The sequence below is a fragment of the Vicia villosa genome, linkage group LG6, assembly GCF_029867415.1.
Source record: "Vicia villosa cultivar HV-30 ecotype Madison, WI linkage group LG6, Vvil1.0, whole genome shotgun sequence".
In the NCBI taxonomy this organism is placed as follows: Eukaryota; Viridiplantae; Streptophyta; class Magnoliopsida; order Fabales; family Fabaceae; genus Vicia; species Vicia villosa.
The window spans coordinates 98,603,470-98,623,756 of NC_081185.1; the positions used below are offsets into that span (position 1 = coordinate 98,603,470).

General features: G+C 35.4%; 1 protein-coding gene, 1 long non-coding RNA gene and 1 pseudogene across 4 annotated transcripts; 1 reads left to right on the top strand and 2 right to left on the bottom strand.

The window, feature by feature from the left end:
* On the bottom strand, positions 1–2,187 carry LOC131609392 (uncharacterized). 3 transcript variants are annotated; one of them, XR_009286138.1, is made up of 4 exons: positions 1,967–2,187; positions 1,703–1,791; positions 825–1,252; positions 1–544 (listed from the first exon to the last, which is right to left on the bottom strand). It is a non-coding gene; the product is annotated as an uncharacterized LOC131609392 (long non-coding RNA). The 3 variants fall into 3 exon arrangements; XR_009286137.1 differs by having other exon boundaries at positions 1–282; positions 1,967–2,183; XR_009286136.1 differs by having other exon boundaries at positions 1–1,252; positions 1,967–2,186.
* A 685-nt stretch (positions 2,188–2,872) lies between these two features.
* On the top strand, positions 2,873–13,634 carry LOC131614208 (uncharacterized). Its single transcript, XM_058885829.1, has 6 exons — positions 2,873–2,949; positions 3,980–5,946; positions 12,462–12,776; positions 12,845–13,156; positions 13,237–13,321; positions 13,398–13,634. Exons 2-6 carry the CDS (start codon positions 3,983–3,985, stop codon positions 13,632–13,634), a joined length of 2,913 nt encoding a protein of 970 aa, XP_058741812.1. The 5' UTR covers positions 2,873–2,949; positions 3,980–3,982.
* A 3,719-nt stretch (positions 13,635–17,353) lies between these two features.
* On the bottom strand, positions 17,354–18,853 carry LOC131614209 (uncharacterized; annotated as a pseudogene).
* Positions 18,854–20,287: the final 1,434 nt, after the last annotated feature.

Sequence of the window (20,287 nt, forward strand, 5' to 3'; positions counted from 1 at the left end):
TTTTATCAAGAAAAAAAGTGTTATATTGCATTTGACTCGGAAAGTATTATCATAAACTTGGAACCAACTAACTTACAGATTTAGTAGAACAACAACATATTGCAGAAGCCACAGATACGGTAGAAGCCATTTCCAAACCTTCAGCTTCATAACCGAATTTCTTTAGTTTGGGTTTTCTTTTCACTTTCTGTTACTTTTTTAACATCAAATGATCATATTTGCTATCCATTCCAGGCGTATAAATTACCGTGTTTTCCATTGTTGTATGATGATGTTGCTTGACTGCACCAATCATTAGAGTTGAAAAACTTATAATTTGTTAGGCGAGTAGATAAATCTACATAATGAGAAAGGCTAGTTCAGAGTCAGACATCCATTTTTATTTTCTTTTTAGAACCATAAACCGTTTTTGAGGGATTTGCTTTACAACATCGCATCAGAATAATAAAGTGACTGGAACCCATGCAACTTTGTTCAAGCTCAACAATTCACATCATATAACAATTTAAGCATTGTCATTTTCTAACTCTTTATATGACCAGTACTGCCAGGATAATAGCAACTCAACATTAGTCTAGACAATGCATCAATTAACAACACAAAAGAACATGCTAAGAGAAACATATAGTTGAGTGTTCTTTAACAGATCATGAATAAAAATGTACAAAATAAGCAACATGATCAGTAACATCTAGTCTCTGCAGTGAGCAACATGAAATTATTTTCGCATCTATAATGTGCACGAATGATTTCCTACGGTATTCAAGTTAAACAAAAGATTAAGAAAAACAAAAATCAAACCATAAATAGCCTCAGAGCCAAACCTTCTTGGTCCCAAGTCATAGAGACCTTGAACATTTCCTCCAAATTTAATAATCCCAGTTACTTTAGCAATGCTGTCTATCATGGTTCCATACACGTATCGTTGCTTCCGAATGAAATGAAAATAGTAAATACAGGTTGTGGCAGACATGCATATACGGGATTACTGTTCTGAATCCACCTTAAAACACAAGTAAATCGGAAAATACACATGGTAGCATTGTAATACTCGTTGTCAAGTAAGAGTGTTAGAAATTAGACATGCCTATACTCTAGCAATGTCTTCTTGAATAAATTTTTATCAATCATTAAGTACAATTTCTAAAAACATGAACATGAATAACAAAAAGAGTAATAAGACATTACCATCTTTTAGCGACAATGCATGCGAGGCTTAAGACAGTTGAAAATTCGCGCCAAACTCCAAGAGCTGAAATATAAGGAATACAAATGGTAAACATTGCACACACAAGTCTAGCTATGGCAATAAAATGTGAAAGCTTCATCTGATCATCGTCCCTAAATAGGTCATAAACAACCATGTTAACTTCCACTACACTATTACAGTAGGGTTTGACTGACATTGTTTTCACATCTATGACGTGCACGAATGAAGCCATATAAACAGGAGATTAAGAAAAACAAAAATCAAGCCATATAAGCCACTTCCATGTATGTAGAGGAAATTGATAGACAGTATGCTCATCATGTACAAAAACTGACGAAACATTAAAGAATATATTTCCATAAATTTATAATAAAGTTCTTAAAATATCACAAAACTTAAACTACATAAAGGGGTTCTGCCATTAAAACTGTAAATAGCTCAGCAAATATGAAACTTTTACAACCTACAACATAAGAAAAATAAATTAACAACCTTTTAGTAACTTGAATAAGAAAACTCATATCCATGTCTCTAACAGATCTCTTCCTTTCTCTTTATATTCATTATTATGAATCGTAGATCTGCAAATTAGTGACAAACAAATTTGTAGATCTTCTTTCAAAATACAAAGTTGAAATCAGGACCAATCATAAATGAAATAAACACTTTTTCCAAACCCTAAACCGGATTCAAATAACGAAAACGAAAGCGATAACTAAAATGCAAAAGAAAATCAAAATAAAAACAAATGCAAACCGATTTAAAAGGGAAAGGAGACGGTTTGTGGTGGAGATAGTCGTGCAACACCGGGAAGCACCGATGATAGTGACGAACCCGCTAGGGTTTGAAGGGAAAAAAGAAAGGGGTTGAGAGAAAATGAAAGAACTGTGGAAAGAGAGAGAGAAAGAGAAGCAGGTTGTAGAGAACCCGTGAAAGAGAGAGGTAGATTTAAATTGCACCAATGGAAAATGAACATTTGGGACATCTAGTCAGAAAAGATGCTAAAGTTGAGACTTATTTTGCTAATTACTAAAATGTCTATTTTGTAGTGCAAATATTTTTTTAGGAAAGGGTACAATAGGTAGTATGGTCAATTTCTTATTAATGGGTAGATAGTAGATTTTAAAGTTTATTAATTCTGATTAAGTTTCAAATTTGCCGGCTTGTCGGTGTTTTTCAATCTCTATGGCTTGGGATTAATCCATAGCTTTCGTTCGGGGAATATACATAAAAGGTGATTTATCATTGATATTATAAAATTGTTAACATTTTATATAGATTTGATCTGAATTTAGGGGATGAAATAATACTTGTGAAAGAAAAGGTGATGAAGCAGTAAAATTATTAATGATATTTGAATCCTTATTAAAACAGAAAAATGTGTTAATTTGTAGTTGTGAGTACTTTGAGTTGTAATTTGTTTGATCTCTTGCTTGCAGTCAATGATTTACACTTTTGTTACATTTTGGGTTCTATGATTATGATTACCCTTTGTTGTCATGTGCTGCGTGATTTATTAGTAATGGTAGTTACCGTTAAGTTGAAATTTGGTTGAAGTTTTAGTTTTAGTTTTGATAAATGCTTAGGTGTGCTTAGGTGTTTTTGGTATGATGGCTTTGTCAATTCGTGCAATTAACAATAATGTTAGTGTGCTGAATTTTTCTATGTGTAGTTAGTCGAAGAACATCAACAATTCGAAGACCATCACCGATTCAAAAACATCGCAGCATCTTTCTCTGGTAAGTCTCTCTCCTTTGATTTTGTTTGAATATAATATGCTTAGATCTAAGCTATTTTTGCTTTCATTGCTAATTGCTTGATCCCAAAATTTTGTCTTTCACTTTATGCTTTTCTCTTGATTGCTTGTGATGTGAATGCTTAGGATTATGAATCAGGAATTAGGAAGTAGAAAGAACTGAAATGAACTTTGTTTGTTCAATATCAGTTTCATTTAGTTCATTATAACCATGTTCCATTTCTTCCAGTGTTATGTATTTAACTTTGTATTTTATGGTTGTCTATTTATTACTCCCTCTATTTTCAAGTACTATAATACCTCATTGACTTATCTAAGATGGGAATTAAGGGACCACTTTTTTTCTTCTCTAAAATAGATTTTTTTATTACTACTCCTATAAAAGGGCCAATTTTTTAAAAGTGTTTATTATTAAGGATATGGATACTACTTTGGAATGATTTTAGTTCTACGATAACAGATTAACTTTAGTTAAAATAAAATTGAATGTAAAAAATTATTGTTTGGTTATAATTATGAAAAAGTGATGAGTTGAATTATTAATTTGGATATAAAAAAACTATTTGGCGTTAGAAGTTAATTTTCAATTAGAAATTTCTAAAAATGTTGGTTGATCACATTTTGTGTACGAAATTACTTTTGGACCTCTTTAAAAGTTACACATTTTAAATATTTGATGGCTAAGATTATGGAAAAAATGTATATTATTTTTATACTTTTGGTGCAAATCAACTAAATCCTTGAAGAAACATAGAAATGTGTTGACAACTTGAGAACTTGGTTATCTTTATGAAATTTTATTTAGGATATCATGTGAAACGATTCTTTTATTTTTTAAGCATTTAATTCTACTTTACCTATATTTGTCATATTTATTTTACTTATATATAGTAAAAAATTTGAACCTTGAGTTCAAGTTGATCTAAAGGCTATACTATATATAGCTTTGGACTAAACATAGAAGTCTATTGAACAAATGAAATATTAGAAACTTATGTTTGTTTTTCATGTAGAAAATGAATCGAAGTTGGATGTATGATAGAGTAAACTCCAATAGGTATGGTTTGAAAGATGATTTTGTTAGTGGAGTTGAAGATTTTGTCAATAAGGCCATGAATCGACCAGAATTTTTAAATGATGGAGGGATAAGATGTCCTTGTGTAAAATGCGTCTGCATTCCCTTTAAGGCGCCTAGTGAGGTTAGACATCATTTGTACAAAGATGGTTTTTTGCCCAACTATTACACATGGACTGATCATGGAGAAGATAATCAGAATATAGGCTTTGATGTTCATTCCAATAGTGGCGGAAATGCTGGTGGGGATAATCTGGATGATGAAGAACAATTTGATGCAATGAATGAAATGGTCTATGATGCTAGTAGGCAATTTGTTAATGCCCCAAATGTGAATGCTAATATGGAAAATGAAACGGTTGGTGAGGGCGAGGTACCAAATGGAGAAGCTCAACGATTTTATGATGTATTGACCTCTGCAAACCAACCCCTTTATGAGGGAGCTTCTGAATCCAGACTATCTATTTCAGTTAAGTTGTTGGCTGCCATGTCTAATTGGCATGTTCCTCAAAAGGCCTTGGATTTTTTCACTCAAATGCTTATCGATGTTTGTCCAACAAATCAACGCTTACCTGAAAACCATTACCAAGTGAAGAAGTTGGTGTCTAAGTTAGGATTGGAGGTTGAGAAAATTGATTGTTGTGTGAATGGATGCTTATTATTTTATAAAGAAGATAGCACTTTAACTCAATGTAGAGTTTGTGGGGCTGCTAGGTATGTTCCTCGAAAGAGTGGAATGGGAGACTACAAAGATGTGGCTGTGAAGAGAATGTTATACTTTCCAATCATTCCTAGGTTACAACGACTTTATGCTTCAAAGGAATCTGCATCTCAAATGAGATGGCATCGCGAAAACACGAGCAATCCAAATGTTATGCGTCACCCATCTGATGGAAAAGCATGGAAACACTTTGATGAAGTTTATCCTGATTATGCTAGTGACCCAAGAAATGTAAGATTAGGTTTATGTACTGATGGGTTTACACCTTACATTCAAGCCTCTAGTTCTCCGTATTCATGTTGGCCGATAATAGTCACACCGTATAATCTCCCTCCTGAAATGTGCATGACCAAACCATACATGTTTTTGACTTGTCTTGTACCTGGACCGTACAACCCAAAAGCTAAAATAGATGTTTACTTGCAACCTTTGATTGATGATTTGTTGCGCTTGTGGAAAGATGGCATTGTGACATATGATATCTCTATGAAGCAAAATTTTGTAATGAGAGCGCATTTAATGTGGACAATCAATGGTTTTCCAGCATATGGTATGTTGTCTGGATGGGGGACACAAGGTAGATTAGCATGCCCTTATTGCATGGATAGTACAGAGGCTTTCACCTTAGACTATGGGGGAAAACAATCTTGGTTTGATTGTCATCGTCGGTTTTTACCAATGGATCATCCATTTAGAAAAAGTAAAAAGAGATTTGCAAAAAACAAGATTAAGAAAAAAAGACCACCTTACATGTTTACCGGCCATGATCTCTGGGAAGTTGTCCGTGATTTTCCAAAAGTGACAGACAGTGATTGGGCTACCAAATTTCCAGGGTATGGTAAACAACATAATTGGATCAAAAGAAGTATATTTTGGGATCTTCCATATTGGAAGGACAACTTGTTAAGGCACAACCTTGATGTGATGCACATCGAGAAGAATGTATTTGATAATGTGTTTAACACCGTCATGAATGATCCTGCAAAAACAAAGGACAATGAAAAGGCAAGATTGGATTTACCTCTTAATTGTTTACGTGGGGATTTAGAGTTGCGTCCTCTACCTAATGGAAAGATGTCTAAGCCAAAGGCAAAATTTTCGTTGACATTCGAAGAGGCAAAGCTAGTCTGTAGATGGATTAAGGAACTAAAAATGCCTGATGGCTATGCTTCGAATCTTTCTAGGTGTGCCGATGTCACTGATCAGTGGTTTTCACACATATTTTTATCGTTGTTTTTAAGTATGTTTAAGTTTTGTTATTGAGTGTTTTATTTCTTTATTCGTCATTTTATGCTTTGGTTGTATGTTTTAATGTTTTCAGGTTCATATGGAGAAACCGGAGTAAATCAGTGCGAAACTCAGAAGTTTTGAAGGAATTTCAAAAACATGCTACAGGAGGCCTGACACGGGTGGCCGTGTTGCTCAACACGGGCCGTGTCAGGAAGAGCGCTAGGAGCAAAGTTTGAGAAGAGAGGAAAACAGTGGTGCAACACGGGTACCCGTGTTGCTCAACACGACCCGTGTTGCTAAGTCTGGGACCAAGTGTAAAAAATAAATATTCCAGGGGACCAACACGGGTGCCCGTGTTGCACAACACGGCCCGTGTTGGGTGATGACGCTGATTTCAGTGATTTTTATTATTTAGTTCAGTGGTTGGCCTGCAGGGGTGTTTTTGGAATTTCCAACCAACTTAAGTGAGTCTGTACTATTTAGGAGGGTTTCCAAGATGAATTAGGGATCTTTTTGGCCACACGAAGAATTGGAGGATTGAGAGAAGAAGCCTATGCAATTGGAGAAGAACGGAGAACTCTCATGAGCGGAAGCCATTGAAGATCAAAGTTCATCATCTCTATTGTAATGTCTTTATTTGATATCTTTGTAATTTCTTTGGATGATATGAGTAGCTAAACCCCCCAATGCTAGGGGGGTGTCCCTGATTAACATTTGTGATGATTTTGAATTCCGAATTTCAATAACATGTTTCTCTTTTACATTCAATTTAATGGTATAAGGTTTTTAATGCTTTCCTCGTCGGACCAACTGGATTGATTTATGACTGACAATTAGGATTGACCTCCATTGTTAGGGTTTTTATACCATTATATTATAGTAGATATCACCTAGGACTAGGGATACCCTATAGTAACCGGATTGTTCTTGATTATAATAATATTTGATTTGATCACTAATTTCGAAGGACTTTGGGATTAGGATTTCAATGTTCAAAAGTTTGCCCACTAAGGACTTAGGAGCAAATACCCTTAAGAACCGGTAATTGATAAGTTGAACTTTGTTAATGAAATAAGGGTTCAGAATTGTTACATGTTAATGCACACACCTACCCTGGCATGTTACTCATATTTGGCCAATTAAACCCTTTTAAGTTTATTTGCAATTTAATTTGTAATCACAAAAACCAAAACCCCAAGGCTTTTTGTTTAATTGAAGTGCGACTAACTCTATAATCTCACGCAGTCCTTGAGATCGATATTCGGGGAATTTTCCCTTTATTACTGCAGAGGCAAAATAGTACACTTGCTATTTTACCGATCAAGTTTTTGGCGCCGTTGCCGGGGACTGCCGAAAATTGTAGAGTTTTAGTTTTATTTCAATTAGAATTTTGTTGCTCTGCGACTAAAATTTTATTTTCAAAAAAAAAAAATATAAAAAAATAAAAAAAATTTATATTATTTTTTTTCCTCATTCTAATAATTGTCTAATCTGTTTATGCGAGGCAAGGCCTCAGCAGAATTTCTTTTTGACGCAGAAATTGAAAGGACTTTTCACGCCAGGCGCAGACAAGCTCATCAAGCTAAACTGGAATCCGAAGACGAAGTTGTGACAGTTCATTCAGGTTCTGAAAGTGAAGAAGAAGTCATGGGCGAGGTACCACCACCGGAGAGACTCCTCGGAGACTATGGAGTTGCAAATACACCGGGGGGAAGACAAACAATTATCAACCAACCGGTGAATGTCCCTAATTTTCAATTGCACCCAAGCACCATCACTCAGCTCGAAAGAAAGCCTTTCACCGGAAAGGTTAATGAAGATGCAAACAAGCACTTACAGAGGTTTCTGACCATGAGTACAACTTTAAAAATCGAAGGTCATACAGAAGAGGCCAAGAAGCTGAGAATGTTTCCATTCACCTTGGCAGAAGAAGCAGAAGAGTGGTTTTATTCCCTTCCAGCGGGCAGCATTACATCATGGGAAGAGATGGAAAAAGCTTTCTTAAATGAGTATTTTCCAGCTTCGGTATTTATAAGGAAGAGGTATGACATTCTAAATTTCAAGCAGCAGGAGGGTGAGCCCTTAGGAGATGCCTACAAAAGATTCAAAAGAATTCTAGTGGCATGTCCCACTCACAACATGGACAAGACTGAACAGATGCAAGTATTTGTCAATGGGCTCAGAATCAAAACAAAGCAGTTAATTGATACAGCAGCTGGAGGCTCGACAAATTTCACAACAGCCTCAGGAATCATCAAAATCATTGAAGCAATAGCTGCAAATGAGCATTTGGAATTGTATGACAGGTGTGCTAGCAAACCGGAAGGAATCATTGATCTCAAGCTGGAGACTTCTAAAACTCGGGTTGAAGATGCGATAGCCGCAGAAGTTGAAAAGAAATTGAAGGCTATGAATATAGGTAAACAACAGGTGGCCCAAGTTCAACAAGCTCAACCTGTCAGCTGTGAAATCTGTAATGGCCCACACCAAACGGTGTACTGTTTCGCTACTCCCAAGCAGATTGAAGAAATTAAATTCCTAAGGCAAAACAACCCGTATTCTAACACCTATAATCCAGGGTGGAAGAATCATCCAAATTTTGCTTGGAAAGATCAACAACAACAAGGTACCCAGAAGGCAGAGTGGGAAGTGGCAATTGAAAGATTAGCTGGGCAGTGTTCTCAGTTCCAAGAAGAAACAAGAAACAACCACAGAAACACTTCGGCCTCAATTAAAAATCTGGAAGTTCAAGTGGGGCAGATAGCACAACATCTCACTCTACAGGCACAAGGTACCCTTCCGAGCTCAACTGTGAAAAATCCGAAAGACCAAGAGAAGATTAATGCTGTTACTACAAGAAGTAGGAGAGTAGCAGAATCTGAAAAAGAAAAAGAGAAAGAGGAAATAGATGACCCCATGGTAATAGAGGTGGATCTGGAAATAAGAGAGAATCCAAAAGAGCCAGAAGTTGGGGTACCACCGGTTAAACCAATTGAAGAAAAAAATAAGAAAGACGTTGAACCGGTGATAAAACTACCTTTCCCCTCCAGAGTGACAAAGAAGGTTTCAAGAGAGAAAGACTTTGAAAAGTTTACAAAATTGTTCAAAAAGTTAGAGGTAAATCTACCATTCTTTGAAGCACTTGAACACATGCCCTTGTATAAAAAATTTATGAAGGAGGTGTTGGCGAAAAAGAGATCACTAGGAGGAGAGCCAAAAATTGCAACCGAGAAGTGTGGTATAGTCTCGACAGCAAGAAAGATCCCAATAAAGAGGAAAGACCCTGGGGCGGTGGCGATACCATGCACTATCAAGAATATAGCATTTAAAAAGGTACTCCTCGATTCTGGGTCTAGTGTGAGTTTAATGCCTTTGTCCATTTTCAAAAAGCTTGAGTTGGAAAAGATTAGTGAAAGTAAGACCCAGTTAAGGTTTGCCGATCACACCATTAAGAAATCATATGGGGTAGCTGAAGATGTACTAGTGGAAGTTGATAAATTTGTATTCCCTGTTGACTTCCACATCATGGACATTCCGGAAGACGAAGAAACTCCTATCCTTCTTGGGAGGCCATTTTTGTCGACAGGCCGCTGCAACCTCGACATTGAAAAAGGAACGCTGACGCTGAAATCTTTTGATGAAGAGGTAACGTTGAAGATGTTAGGAGTCAAAAGACAGAGGGCGGTTGTGAATGATCAAACTTCTGATGGTATGACAGAAAGTGAGGAAAATAACAAGAAGTCTAAACAGCTCCAAGAAAAAGTGTCAAGCATAGCCTCCCGGGTGGAACCATCTTATGTAGTTGTCAAAAATCTTAAGAAAGCTAAGGAAGTCAAGAAGAAGGTGGAGGAGAAAGAGCAAGGAAAGAAGAAGAATGTGGGAAGTAAATTAAAGAGAAAAGCGGTGAATGCTTTTCGTCTTCATGAGTTAGTGGTTGCGAAAGTGACAAGCAACAAGGTTTGGAAAAGGAAATACCCTCCATAATAAAGGGTAATGGACCGTCGAGCCATGCGACGTTAAACGAAGCGCTTCGTGGGAGGCAACCCACGGTTTTAATAATTAATTTCTCTGTTTGTTTATTTTATTTTCAGAAAATAAAAGAGGACGTCTCTGGTGAAAGCTTGGAAATGATCATTAGAGTGCGATACCCTCTGTGAGTCACCTCTCTCGAACTCGTTCTGAAACATTGAGGTCAATGTTTAGTTCAAGTTTGGGGGAGGCTCTTCTCTTTGCATTTTATTTTTATGTTAGTTTTATGTTATTGGTATGATGTGAAACCATAAAGTGAATTCTGCCCAAATTTTTACCGAAATTTTAAATTTTTGTTGAAGAAGTTTTGATCCTAAAGAGCGATCGGGAATAGTATATAGAGATGAAGCGGGGATTGTTTGAGGACAGGAAGTGCGGAATAATGTGACAAGAGGTTTGTTTAAGCACCCCTGGTTCCCTGAAAGAGATACGAGTCTAACGTGTAGATTTGCACCATAGTACTTGTCTCCTGAGAAGTACTTCTCGAGTAGTTTATTGATACAGTCTGGCATAATTCGGATTCACTTGCATGATGGCTGGTTGAGAAAAAAAAAGAGATATAAAGTTGGTACCAAATGATGAAAAGGCGGTAAAAGGCAATCGGCTCGCTAAGTTGGGTAATCCTCACCCGATTATTCAGCCCAAAGGAGATTGATCCCCAAACGTCGTCCAAAAGGACAATATATAACTGCAAGGTTTGAAAATTTCATCGGTAATAAAAAGTAGCCAATGCTGCTAGTTTGGTGCCAGAAAAAAATAATAAGAAGACTTGATCCGTCTCATGCAGGTGATGATTATTATAAGAAATGCAGTGCCTTAATATGATTGTCCGAATGAAAGAGGAGGAAAATCGGAAAGAGACTTAAGTGCAAAGCATAGTTGGAGAGGTATCCGAAACGGGAGCTTGAGGATTAATGTGGTAACAAAACTCGTCGCGTCATGTGAATGCCAAATCACTGTTTCTTGATCAATACAGACAGATATCTCACGTATGAACACCGTGTGCTTTGAAGGTCATTAACTTTTGTAATTGTTGCTTGAGGTCAAGCAATGGTTTAAGTTTGGGGGAGTTTGATCAGTGGTTTTCACACATATTTTTATCGTTGTTTTTAAGTATGTTTAAGTTTTGTTATTGAGTGTTTTATTTCTTTATTCGTCATTTTATGCTTTGGTTGTATGTTTTAATGTTTTCAGGTTCATATGGAGAAACCGGAGTAAATCAGTGCGAAACTCAGAAGTTTTGAAGGAATTTCAAAAACATGCTACAGGAGGCCTGACACGGGTGGCCGTGTTGCTCAACACGGGCCGTGTCAGGAAGAGCGCTAGGAGCAAAGTTTGAGAAGAGAGGAAAACAGTGGTGCAACACGGGTACCCGTGTTGCTCAACACGACCCGTGTTGCTAAGTCTGGGACCAAGTGTAAAAAATAAATATTCCAGGGGACCAACACGGGTGCCCGTGTTGCACAACACGGCCCGTGTTGGGTGATGACGCTGATTTCAGTGATTTTTATTATTTAGTTCAGTGGTTGGCCTGCAGGGGTGTTTTTGGAATTTCCAACCAACTTAAGTGAGTCTGCACTATTTAGGAGGGTTTCCAAGATGAATTAGGGATCTTTTTGGCCACACGAAGAATTAGAGGATTGAGAGAAGAAGCCTATGCAATTGGAGAAGAACGGAGAACTCTCATGAGCGGAAGCCATTGAAGATCAAAGTTCATCATCTCTATTGTAATGTCTTTATTTGATATCTTTGTAATTTCTTTGGATGATATGAGTAGCTAAACCCCCCAATGCTAGGGGGGTGTCCCTGATTAACATTTGTGATGATTTTGAATTCCGAATTTCAATAACATGTTTCTCTTTTACATTCAATTTAATGGTATAAGGTTTTTAATGCTTTCCTCGTCGGACCAACTGGATTGATTTATGACTGACAATTAGGATTGACCTCCATTGTTAGGGTTTTTATACCATTATATTATAGTAGATATCACCTAGGACTAGGGATACCCTATAGTAACCGGATTGTTCTTGATTATAATAATATTTGATTTGATCACTAATTTCGAAGGACTTTGGGATTAGGATTTCAATGTTCAAAAGTTTGCCCACTAAGGACTTAGGAGCAAATACCCTTAAGAACCGGTAATTGATAAGTTGAACTTTGTTAATGAAATAAGGGTTCAGAATTGTTACATGTTAATGCACACACCTACCCTGGCATGTTACTCATATTTGGCCAATTAAACCCTTTTAAGTTTATTTGCAATTTAATTTGTAATCACAAAAACCAAAACCCCAAGGCTTTTTGTTTAATTGAAGTGCGACTAACTCTATAATCTCACGCAGTCCTTGAGATCGATATTCGGGGAATTTTCCCTTTATTACTGCAGAGGCAAAATAGTACACTTGCTATTTTACCGATCAGTCACCAAGGGTAGGATGAAGGGGATGAAATCCCATGACTGTCATGTATTCATGGAGTGTTTGCTTCCAATTGCTTTTCGTTCCTTGCCTAGTGAGATATGGAAGCCGCTAACTGAGTTAAGTCGATTTTTTAAAGACTTGTGTTGTAATACATTGAAGTTGGAAGACCTTGTTAGGTTGGAGCAGAACATTCCCATCATCATATGCAAGCTAGAAAGAATTTTTCCACCAGGTTTCTTTGACTCGATGGAACATCTCCCAATTCACCTGCCTAATGAAGCAATCCTTGGTGGTCCTGTACAATATCGTTGGATGTATCCATTTGAAAGGTAAATAATGTGTAATTTTTGTAGATTACTGTAATGAAATATCATCTTTTAACAATTTCTCTCTTTAGATTGATGGGAGACTACAAGCGTTCAGTGAAAAATAAAGCCAGGGTTGAAGGTTCAATATGCACTGCCTACCTGCATCGTGAAACTACTTATTTTTGCTCTCACTATTTCAAGACCGTTAGTTTGTTGCCAAGTACAAGTTCTAGAAACGATCCTGGATCATATCATGAGAATGTCCAACAAACACTTTCTGTTTTTAACAAATGTGGTCGTCCTAGTGGAAAGCCTCGAGACTATTGGGTGCTTGATAAAGAATGGGAATCTGCTCACATGCACGTCCTAATCAATTGTGATGAGGTTAAACCGTACCTCGAGTAAGTACATTTTATAAAACAACTACTTTGTTCTCAACCATTGTGTATTAATACTTTATAAATTTTATATTCGGTGTCAGATTGTTCATGCAATATCATCGTATCAATGAGGACGATGCTTCTGGTCTTATACACGAGCAATTTCCTTCATGGCTAAAGGAATATGTAAGTGTACTTATCACATTGATGTAGTTTTCCAATGTAATGTAGCTATCTAAGGTTATATGTATATTTTTCTTAGGTGAATGATGAGAGAAATGGAACACCTAGTCCATACGTGAAGGCATTAGCATTCAGTCCTAATCCTAAGGCAACATCATGGCACATCTACTTTGTTAATGGGTACAAGTTTCACACTGAAGAATGGAGTCATGGTAAAAAGACTACTAATTGTGGGGTACATGTTAAAGGAATTACAAATGGAGGAGAAGATGATTTTTATGGTATCATCCAACGTATCCTTCAATTGGAATACTAAGGCTTTAGCAACAAGATTTCCCTATTTTACTGTGCTTGGTTTGATCCAACGAGTAATAGTGGCACAAGAGTTAATAAGGTGTACAATATTGTTGACATTAAGATGAATAAGCGATATCGTCAATATGATCCGTTCATTCTTGCACAAGAAGCAAAACAAGTGTATTATGTCCCATATCCAGATATGTGTAGAAACATGCGTGGATGGTGTGCTGCAATCACCACTAAACCAAGGGGTTATGTGGAGATAGATAACACCAATGATGAAATTCCTTATCAATCCGATGAAATGTCACCAGTTGTACCTATTACAGAACTTGAACAAATACGTGGTTTAGCCGATGAAGGATTAATTGATGTGGTCGATCCAGTAGTAGTGACAAATGATCCAATGATTCAAGATGGAGAGAACAATGATGTAGATTAGTTGCAGTTTTAGTTTATATTAGGCCATGGTAGATTAGTTGTAGTTTTTGTTTTATTATTGTTGCAATATATTGTGTTTTGAAGATATTGATGCTTAGTTATAAGTTATATATTGTGTTTTGTTCCAGTATTGAAGTTATATGTTGTGAATGAATTGAATCTGTTTCCAAATTTTCATTCATGTATTGATTTATCTACAATGTTTTTATGTGGCAATTGAATTGGTTTATCTATGATCATGGTTATATATGCAAAAGAACTTGCTTCTGTTATGGTCCAATGCTATGCTATGTTATATCGGTTCCTATAATTTATTTTGCTGCATATAATTTCAATCACTCTGTTTTAATTATTTTTCGTTTAATTGGTGTAGAAATTGTGTAGATTTCTGTGGCTATAGCTAATGCACGTGCAGAGAAAGCTATAGCCGAGACAGCAGATTTGAAAAGGCAATTTGAAGAATTTCAGAAACAGCTGTGGGCTTTGCAGTCGCGTCAGACGGGTCCTTCTCATGGCCATTACGATGATGATGATAATGATTCATTGGATCTAGAGGAAATGAGTGATGGATGTTGAGACATATACATTGTCTTATCTAGTTTTAGAACTTGTTCAAATTATTGTGGATTTTCACAAGTTTGATATTTTGTACATGTGTTGGTATTTTGATGTAACTATTTATGTAGCAATACTGTGGATGGGCACAAGTTTGGTGTATTGTGCCAATATTTTGATGTAACTATTTATGTAGCAATACTCTGGATGGGCACAAGTTTGGTACATTGTGTCAATATTTTGATGTATAACTTTGACATCTAAATTAATGGAGCAATATTGTGGATTTGCATAAGTTTGTTTATCTTGTGTTGAAATTGTAATGTGATAATAATATAAGAAAGAATAGTTTGAAATTTTAAACAGGTTTTGAAAATTTTCATGTGCCAAATAAATTTGATGTTGAAATGGTTTAAATAAAATTTTTAAAAATAGTGTCGGCTATTACCGACGCTAATACCCGATCATAGATATTAGCGTCCACCATCACCGACGCTAAAATGTAATTTATTAAAGGGATGTAGCATTCAACAAAGCCGACGCTACAGCAGTTAAGCCAAAATTAGTGTCTCTCATAACTGACGCTAACGCATTGAAGAGAATGTTTTAGCGTTGCTTCTAACCCAATATGTTAACGTTACCGTCGGAAAAAGACCGACGCTACGTTGATAAATTAGTATAGCTAGCGTCGGTTCGCTAAGGTAGCGTCGCTCTAGCGTTTTCCGAAACCGACGCTATCTTAGCGAAGGCTCGTCTCTATGCTTTGCTTCCACGTTTAGGGTGTCTGCTGGGAACCGACGCTAAACCGACGCTAACACATAGTAGCGTCGGTTGTTTCCCAGTTAGCGAGGGTTTTTGGCCGACGCTATAACGCAGTTTTCTTGTAGTGAATAACCTAATATTTAAAAGATAATTAGCTAATACATATATATACATTTTTTAAATAATAACATAATGATAATGCAAGATTAAAAAAACCAATATTTACAAAAGAAGTAATAATAATAAATTCTTTTTATTGTTTTTGATATTTTTATGATAAAATAAAAAGGAAAAAAAAGAAAATTAATTCTAAATTGATAAAAAAAAGTACTTTTGTGATTTTTTGAATAAAATAAAGTTAGAAACAAATAAAAGGAAAAATGTAAATAATGGGATTAGAACCCGGTACCTTGTTCTTGCAAACTTTACCTCCTTACCATTAGTGCTATGTTATTTGTTCAAAATAAAAGGCCAATTGAAAGCATCTGAAGCATCGGCCAGTATTTTGCTATTTATTAAAATATAAATAATTTAATAGTAAACTATTATATTTTAAAATAGACTTTAAATCGAATATTTATAAAATTCAGGATGTCAATGTAAATGAACCCAATATTTTATAAAAATCCAATTTTGAAAAGAATTTTGAATTTTTGAAAAGTGTGGACAAATTTTGGGGTACAACATCTGTATTAGAAATCAAAATTCATATGAAAAGAAATTTCTGCGTGCCTGTTGATTTTCTTAAGGGTCACCCGTCTCCATTGGAGGTCTCTTTTTTCCCTGACGGGCCTATCAATTTTGCTGTGTTTTCAATGCATGCAGAGGGTGTGGTATTGTGTTTCTATGATGACACTGGCGTGGAGAATCCTTCTTTGGAGCTTAATCTTGATCTTTATATCAATAGACTTTTGTGACTATGGTTATCGCTTTAGAGGAGCTAACAGCGAGTTATGCTGAGTACGTTGTTTTGGACCCTTATGCGAGAATTGTTAGGAATAATTTTCCTAATGGTATTGGGTCAGTGAAGAACCTTGGATTATTAGGAGTTAGCTATTTTGAACATGGAGATGAGTGGGGCCACTCCTCAGGTGGTTCTCCTACATATGGTAACACAAAACCCTTCAATTGGGCTGCTTTAAAAACAGGTTTTGGTAAACAAACCACACAATTCATTTTCTTTTTGACTTCGTCGATAACAAGGCGGAGTGATCTTCTTCAAAGTAGGAGCTTCTTAAAAAGAAGAAAACATTGAATGGTGAGGAATTGACGAGGCTCCGCCAAGATGGGAAGATTAATCCTGCAAGTTCCTAGCCGTGCTCGTCCAGAAACTGTAGTTTTACCCTTGTTTCCAGAAGGGATATTATGGTACTGCACTATCGCTTAGTCGGTACTGCTCTTCCATGTCCTACAGCGAATGTCAGGTTTGTCAACTTATGAAATGAAATCTTACAGCTGCACTTTGTCTGAGGCGAACATTAGTACTAGTTAGAACACTTGGGAACACAATAGCTACGAAGCTGTAGATAAAATCTTTCCCTCCCAATCCTTTGTAAATTTTGTCATTACTTGAATTTTCCTAGGCTGTGGATCTACAAACCAATAATCATGACATAGTAAACAAAATAATGAGAATAAATACTAGGTTGGTGTCATGTGCAAACATACGCAGTAATTTTTTTGTGATGGTTTTTCATTCTTGGTGATTGAAAATTCAATTAGCCTCATGTACTTGATATCGTGTAAACAGTAAGTTATTCTTTGACTCACTAAATGTGACATGCCTATCATTGTCATCATTATTGTCATGGTGATTCCTCTAAAGCACAGACGGAGCCAGGAATTTTGAGTAGTGGAGTCAATATAAATGTAAATATATATATATATATATATATATATATATATATATATATATATATATATATATATATATATATATATATATATATATAAATCAATAAATAAAACATTTGATTTTCAAAAATATAAATTTACATCATAATTGTTCTCTACGATTTTCATATTTTGAAAATGTTGAATGATTTTCTCATTTTCAACATCAACAAAAATATCTCTTTCAATGTAAGTAACTAAACAATCATTTAACCATTCATCACCCATGCGATTTCGCATCTGATTCTTGATAATATTCATAGGAGAGAAAGCTCTTTCAGCTGTCGCAGTTGCCACCGGTAATAGTAGATATAACTTTAAGAGCAAATAAACCAGTGGGTAGACAACATGTTTTTTGGTCTCTATGAGCTTGATAGAAAGATCACTAATCCCCTCTAATTCTGAAAATTCATTGTCAGAGCATACATCTAAGAAATAGTTTTCAAGCTGATAATCTAGTGCCAATAATTCAACTTGAGAAAACTCTGAAGGATAAAACTGAGCTAAACGAATCAACCTCTCCTTATCAAACGCAGAAAATGAACTTCTTGGGCTTAAACATGATACACAAAGGAGCAGATCAGTATTCACTTCTGTAAAACGATTATTCAACTCTTGAAGTTGTCGATCGATCACTTCATAAAACAATTGAACTTGAAAATGATGTAAATTAGATACTTTCTCCATTTTTCTCTTAGACTTTTTTTTGTGCTAGTTGAAAAGTGTCACCCATGTTTGGAATGTCAATATCATTATGTTCGCAAAATAATGAAACATCATTCAACAAAGAATCCCAACCATTATCTCTAATATCTTGCAGTCTTATTTTGGATACTCTTACTAACTTCATAGCATTTACAATATCTTGATCACTTCTTTGTAATGCTTAAGATAAATCATGTGTAATTCCTAAAACATTTTTCATCAAGTGCAAGATGAAAATAAATTCAAAAGATTGCATATAATTCATTAGAATTAGTGCTTCACCTTTTTTTTATCTAAATCACTACTATCTTCCTCAACCATTTCTAACACATCAATCATAGAAGAGAATAGAGAAACTATACTAAGTAATGTACCATAATGTGAGCTCCATCTTGTTTCCCCCGCCTTCTTAATTGTAATTTCTTGATTCAAGCCACGCCCACTAGAGATTTCTCCTTGTTGCAATGCTTCTTTCACCTTTGTAGCTTGACTTTCACGAAGAATATCTCGGCGCTTACATGATGCTCCAACAACATTAGACAAATTAGCAACCAAATTAAAAAATAGAGAAATTTTAGAATGTTTTTTTGCTAATGTCACAAGAGCTAATTGGAGTTGATGGGCAAAACAATGAATAAAAAATGCAGAACTATTCTCTTTTAATATCAAGCTTTTTAGACCATTGTATTCACCTTGCATATTACTTGCTCCATCATATCCTTGTCCACGTATCCTTGACAAACTTAATCCATATTTTGCGAATAATAACTCCAAAGCCAATTTCAGTGTTAGAGAATTAGTATTTGAAACATGAACAACACCAAGAAAATGCTCAATAACTTTCCCTTCATTATTCACATAACGTATAACCACAACCATTTGCTCTTTCACTGATATATCACGAGATTCATCAATTAAAATAGCAAATAAATCATCTCCAAGATCATCAAGTATAACTTGTGTGGTGACCCGATTCAAACTCTAAAAATCTTTTTTTCAAAGGGGGGCCCGATTTGATGCTTTCACTTTCATTAAGTGTTTGAGGATTAGAAGTTGATGATTGCTCTGTTGATTTTCTTTTGAAATACTTTTCCATTACTTATTACTAAAAACTATATAAAAAAAGGAAGAAATAGCACAATTAAAATTATATTCAAAATCAATTCATACTAATAGTATAAAGTTGATACACACAACAATTTCAAATAAGAACTAGAAAAACTCTAATAAATTTTCCACCATTAACACAATCTCAAACTCAATAAGGTAATAATATATTTTCACTCTTATCATAATAATAAAAATAAATTATAAAACTCATAAAATTTATAAAAAAAAGTTTACCTTTAAATAGATCAACAATGAAAAAGGAAATAGTAATAGAGAAGCACTTTGAGAGAGAGGGAGGAATACTAAAGTAAATTGTTTGTGTTTGAAAAGAGTCAAGAAAAATTAATAGGAATAGAAAAATAAGGAAAATTAATAGGAATAGGAAAACAAGGAAAATTAATAGAATAGAAAAAGAAGAGTTAGTTTTACTTTATTTTATTTAATATATGGAAACAATTATTTAAAATAAAAATAGAGACGTGACATATAGATATCATAGTTAGAAATTGAATCATTATTAATTAAGTGGGGGCCGTGAGAGAAATTTATTCCTAATATTTAGCATACTTAATATTTAAATGTATTATTAATATTACTATTATTAAAATTATGGCAAATGTGGTGGGGGCATGAGAAATTTAGGCCCATTAAGAAATTAAAAAACAAAAAGTCCTTATGTTTGAAGCTGGGCCAGTCTGATGAAATTGAAGAAAGCCCAATTTTATCTTTAATCGTGAAGAATTGTGTTCAACGCATCTCTTCTCCTGTTACCATTAGAACCGGAGCGGGTTCTTCTTCCTTCAACATCAACCAACCAGATGATTCAGACATAGCTAGGTGCAATCTCAGAACTCTCTCCAACTTTGGTCCTGTTTGCGACACAAAATTATGTGACGCTATTGCCAAAATTGGGGTCGGATCGAGAATTCCCAGGAGCGATTGGCAGAAGAAATTTGAGGGGCTGCAGGATGGGGGGTCGGGGGCAATGAAGGGGAGGAAGGCGCAACTGATATGTTTCAAATGATTATTGGGAGCTTCAATATTAGGGGAGGTGGAAGTTCGGTTAAACGAAAGAGAATCAAGTCTATTATATCTAAAGGCAGGGCAGATTTTTTCCTTATACAAGAAACTAAACTTAATGTTGTTACTGATGCTGTAGCGAGGAGTTTGTGGGGTATGAACGACATGGAGTTTTCCTTTGCT

Excerpts from the sequence above, each read along its gene's own strand:
- LOC131614208 (XM_058885829.1), top strand. The coding sequence starts at position 3,983 with ATGAATCGAAGTTGGATGTATGATAGAGTAAACTCCAATAGGTATGGT. Across the intron at positions 5,947-12,461 it reads TATGCTTCGAATCTTTCTAG|GATGAAGGGGATGAAATCCC; the intron begins GTGTGCCGATGT and ends CACCAAGGGTAG. Across the intron at positions 13,322-13,397 it reads CTTCATGGCTAAAGGAATAT|GTGAATGATGAGAGAAATGG; the intron begins GTAAGTGTACTT and ends TATTTTTCTTAG.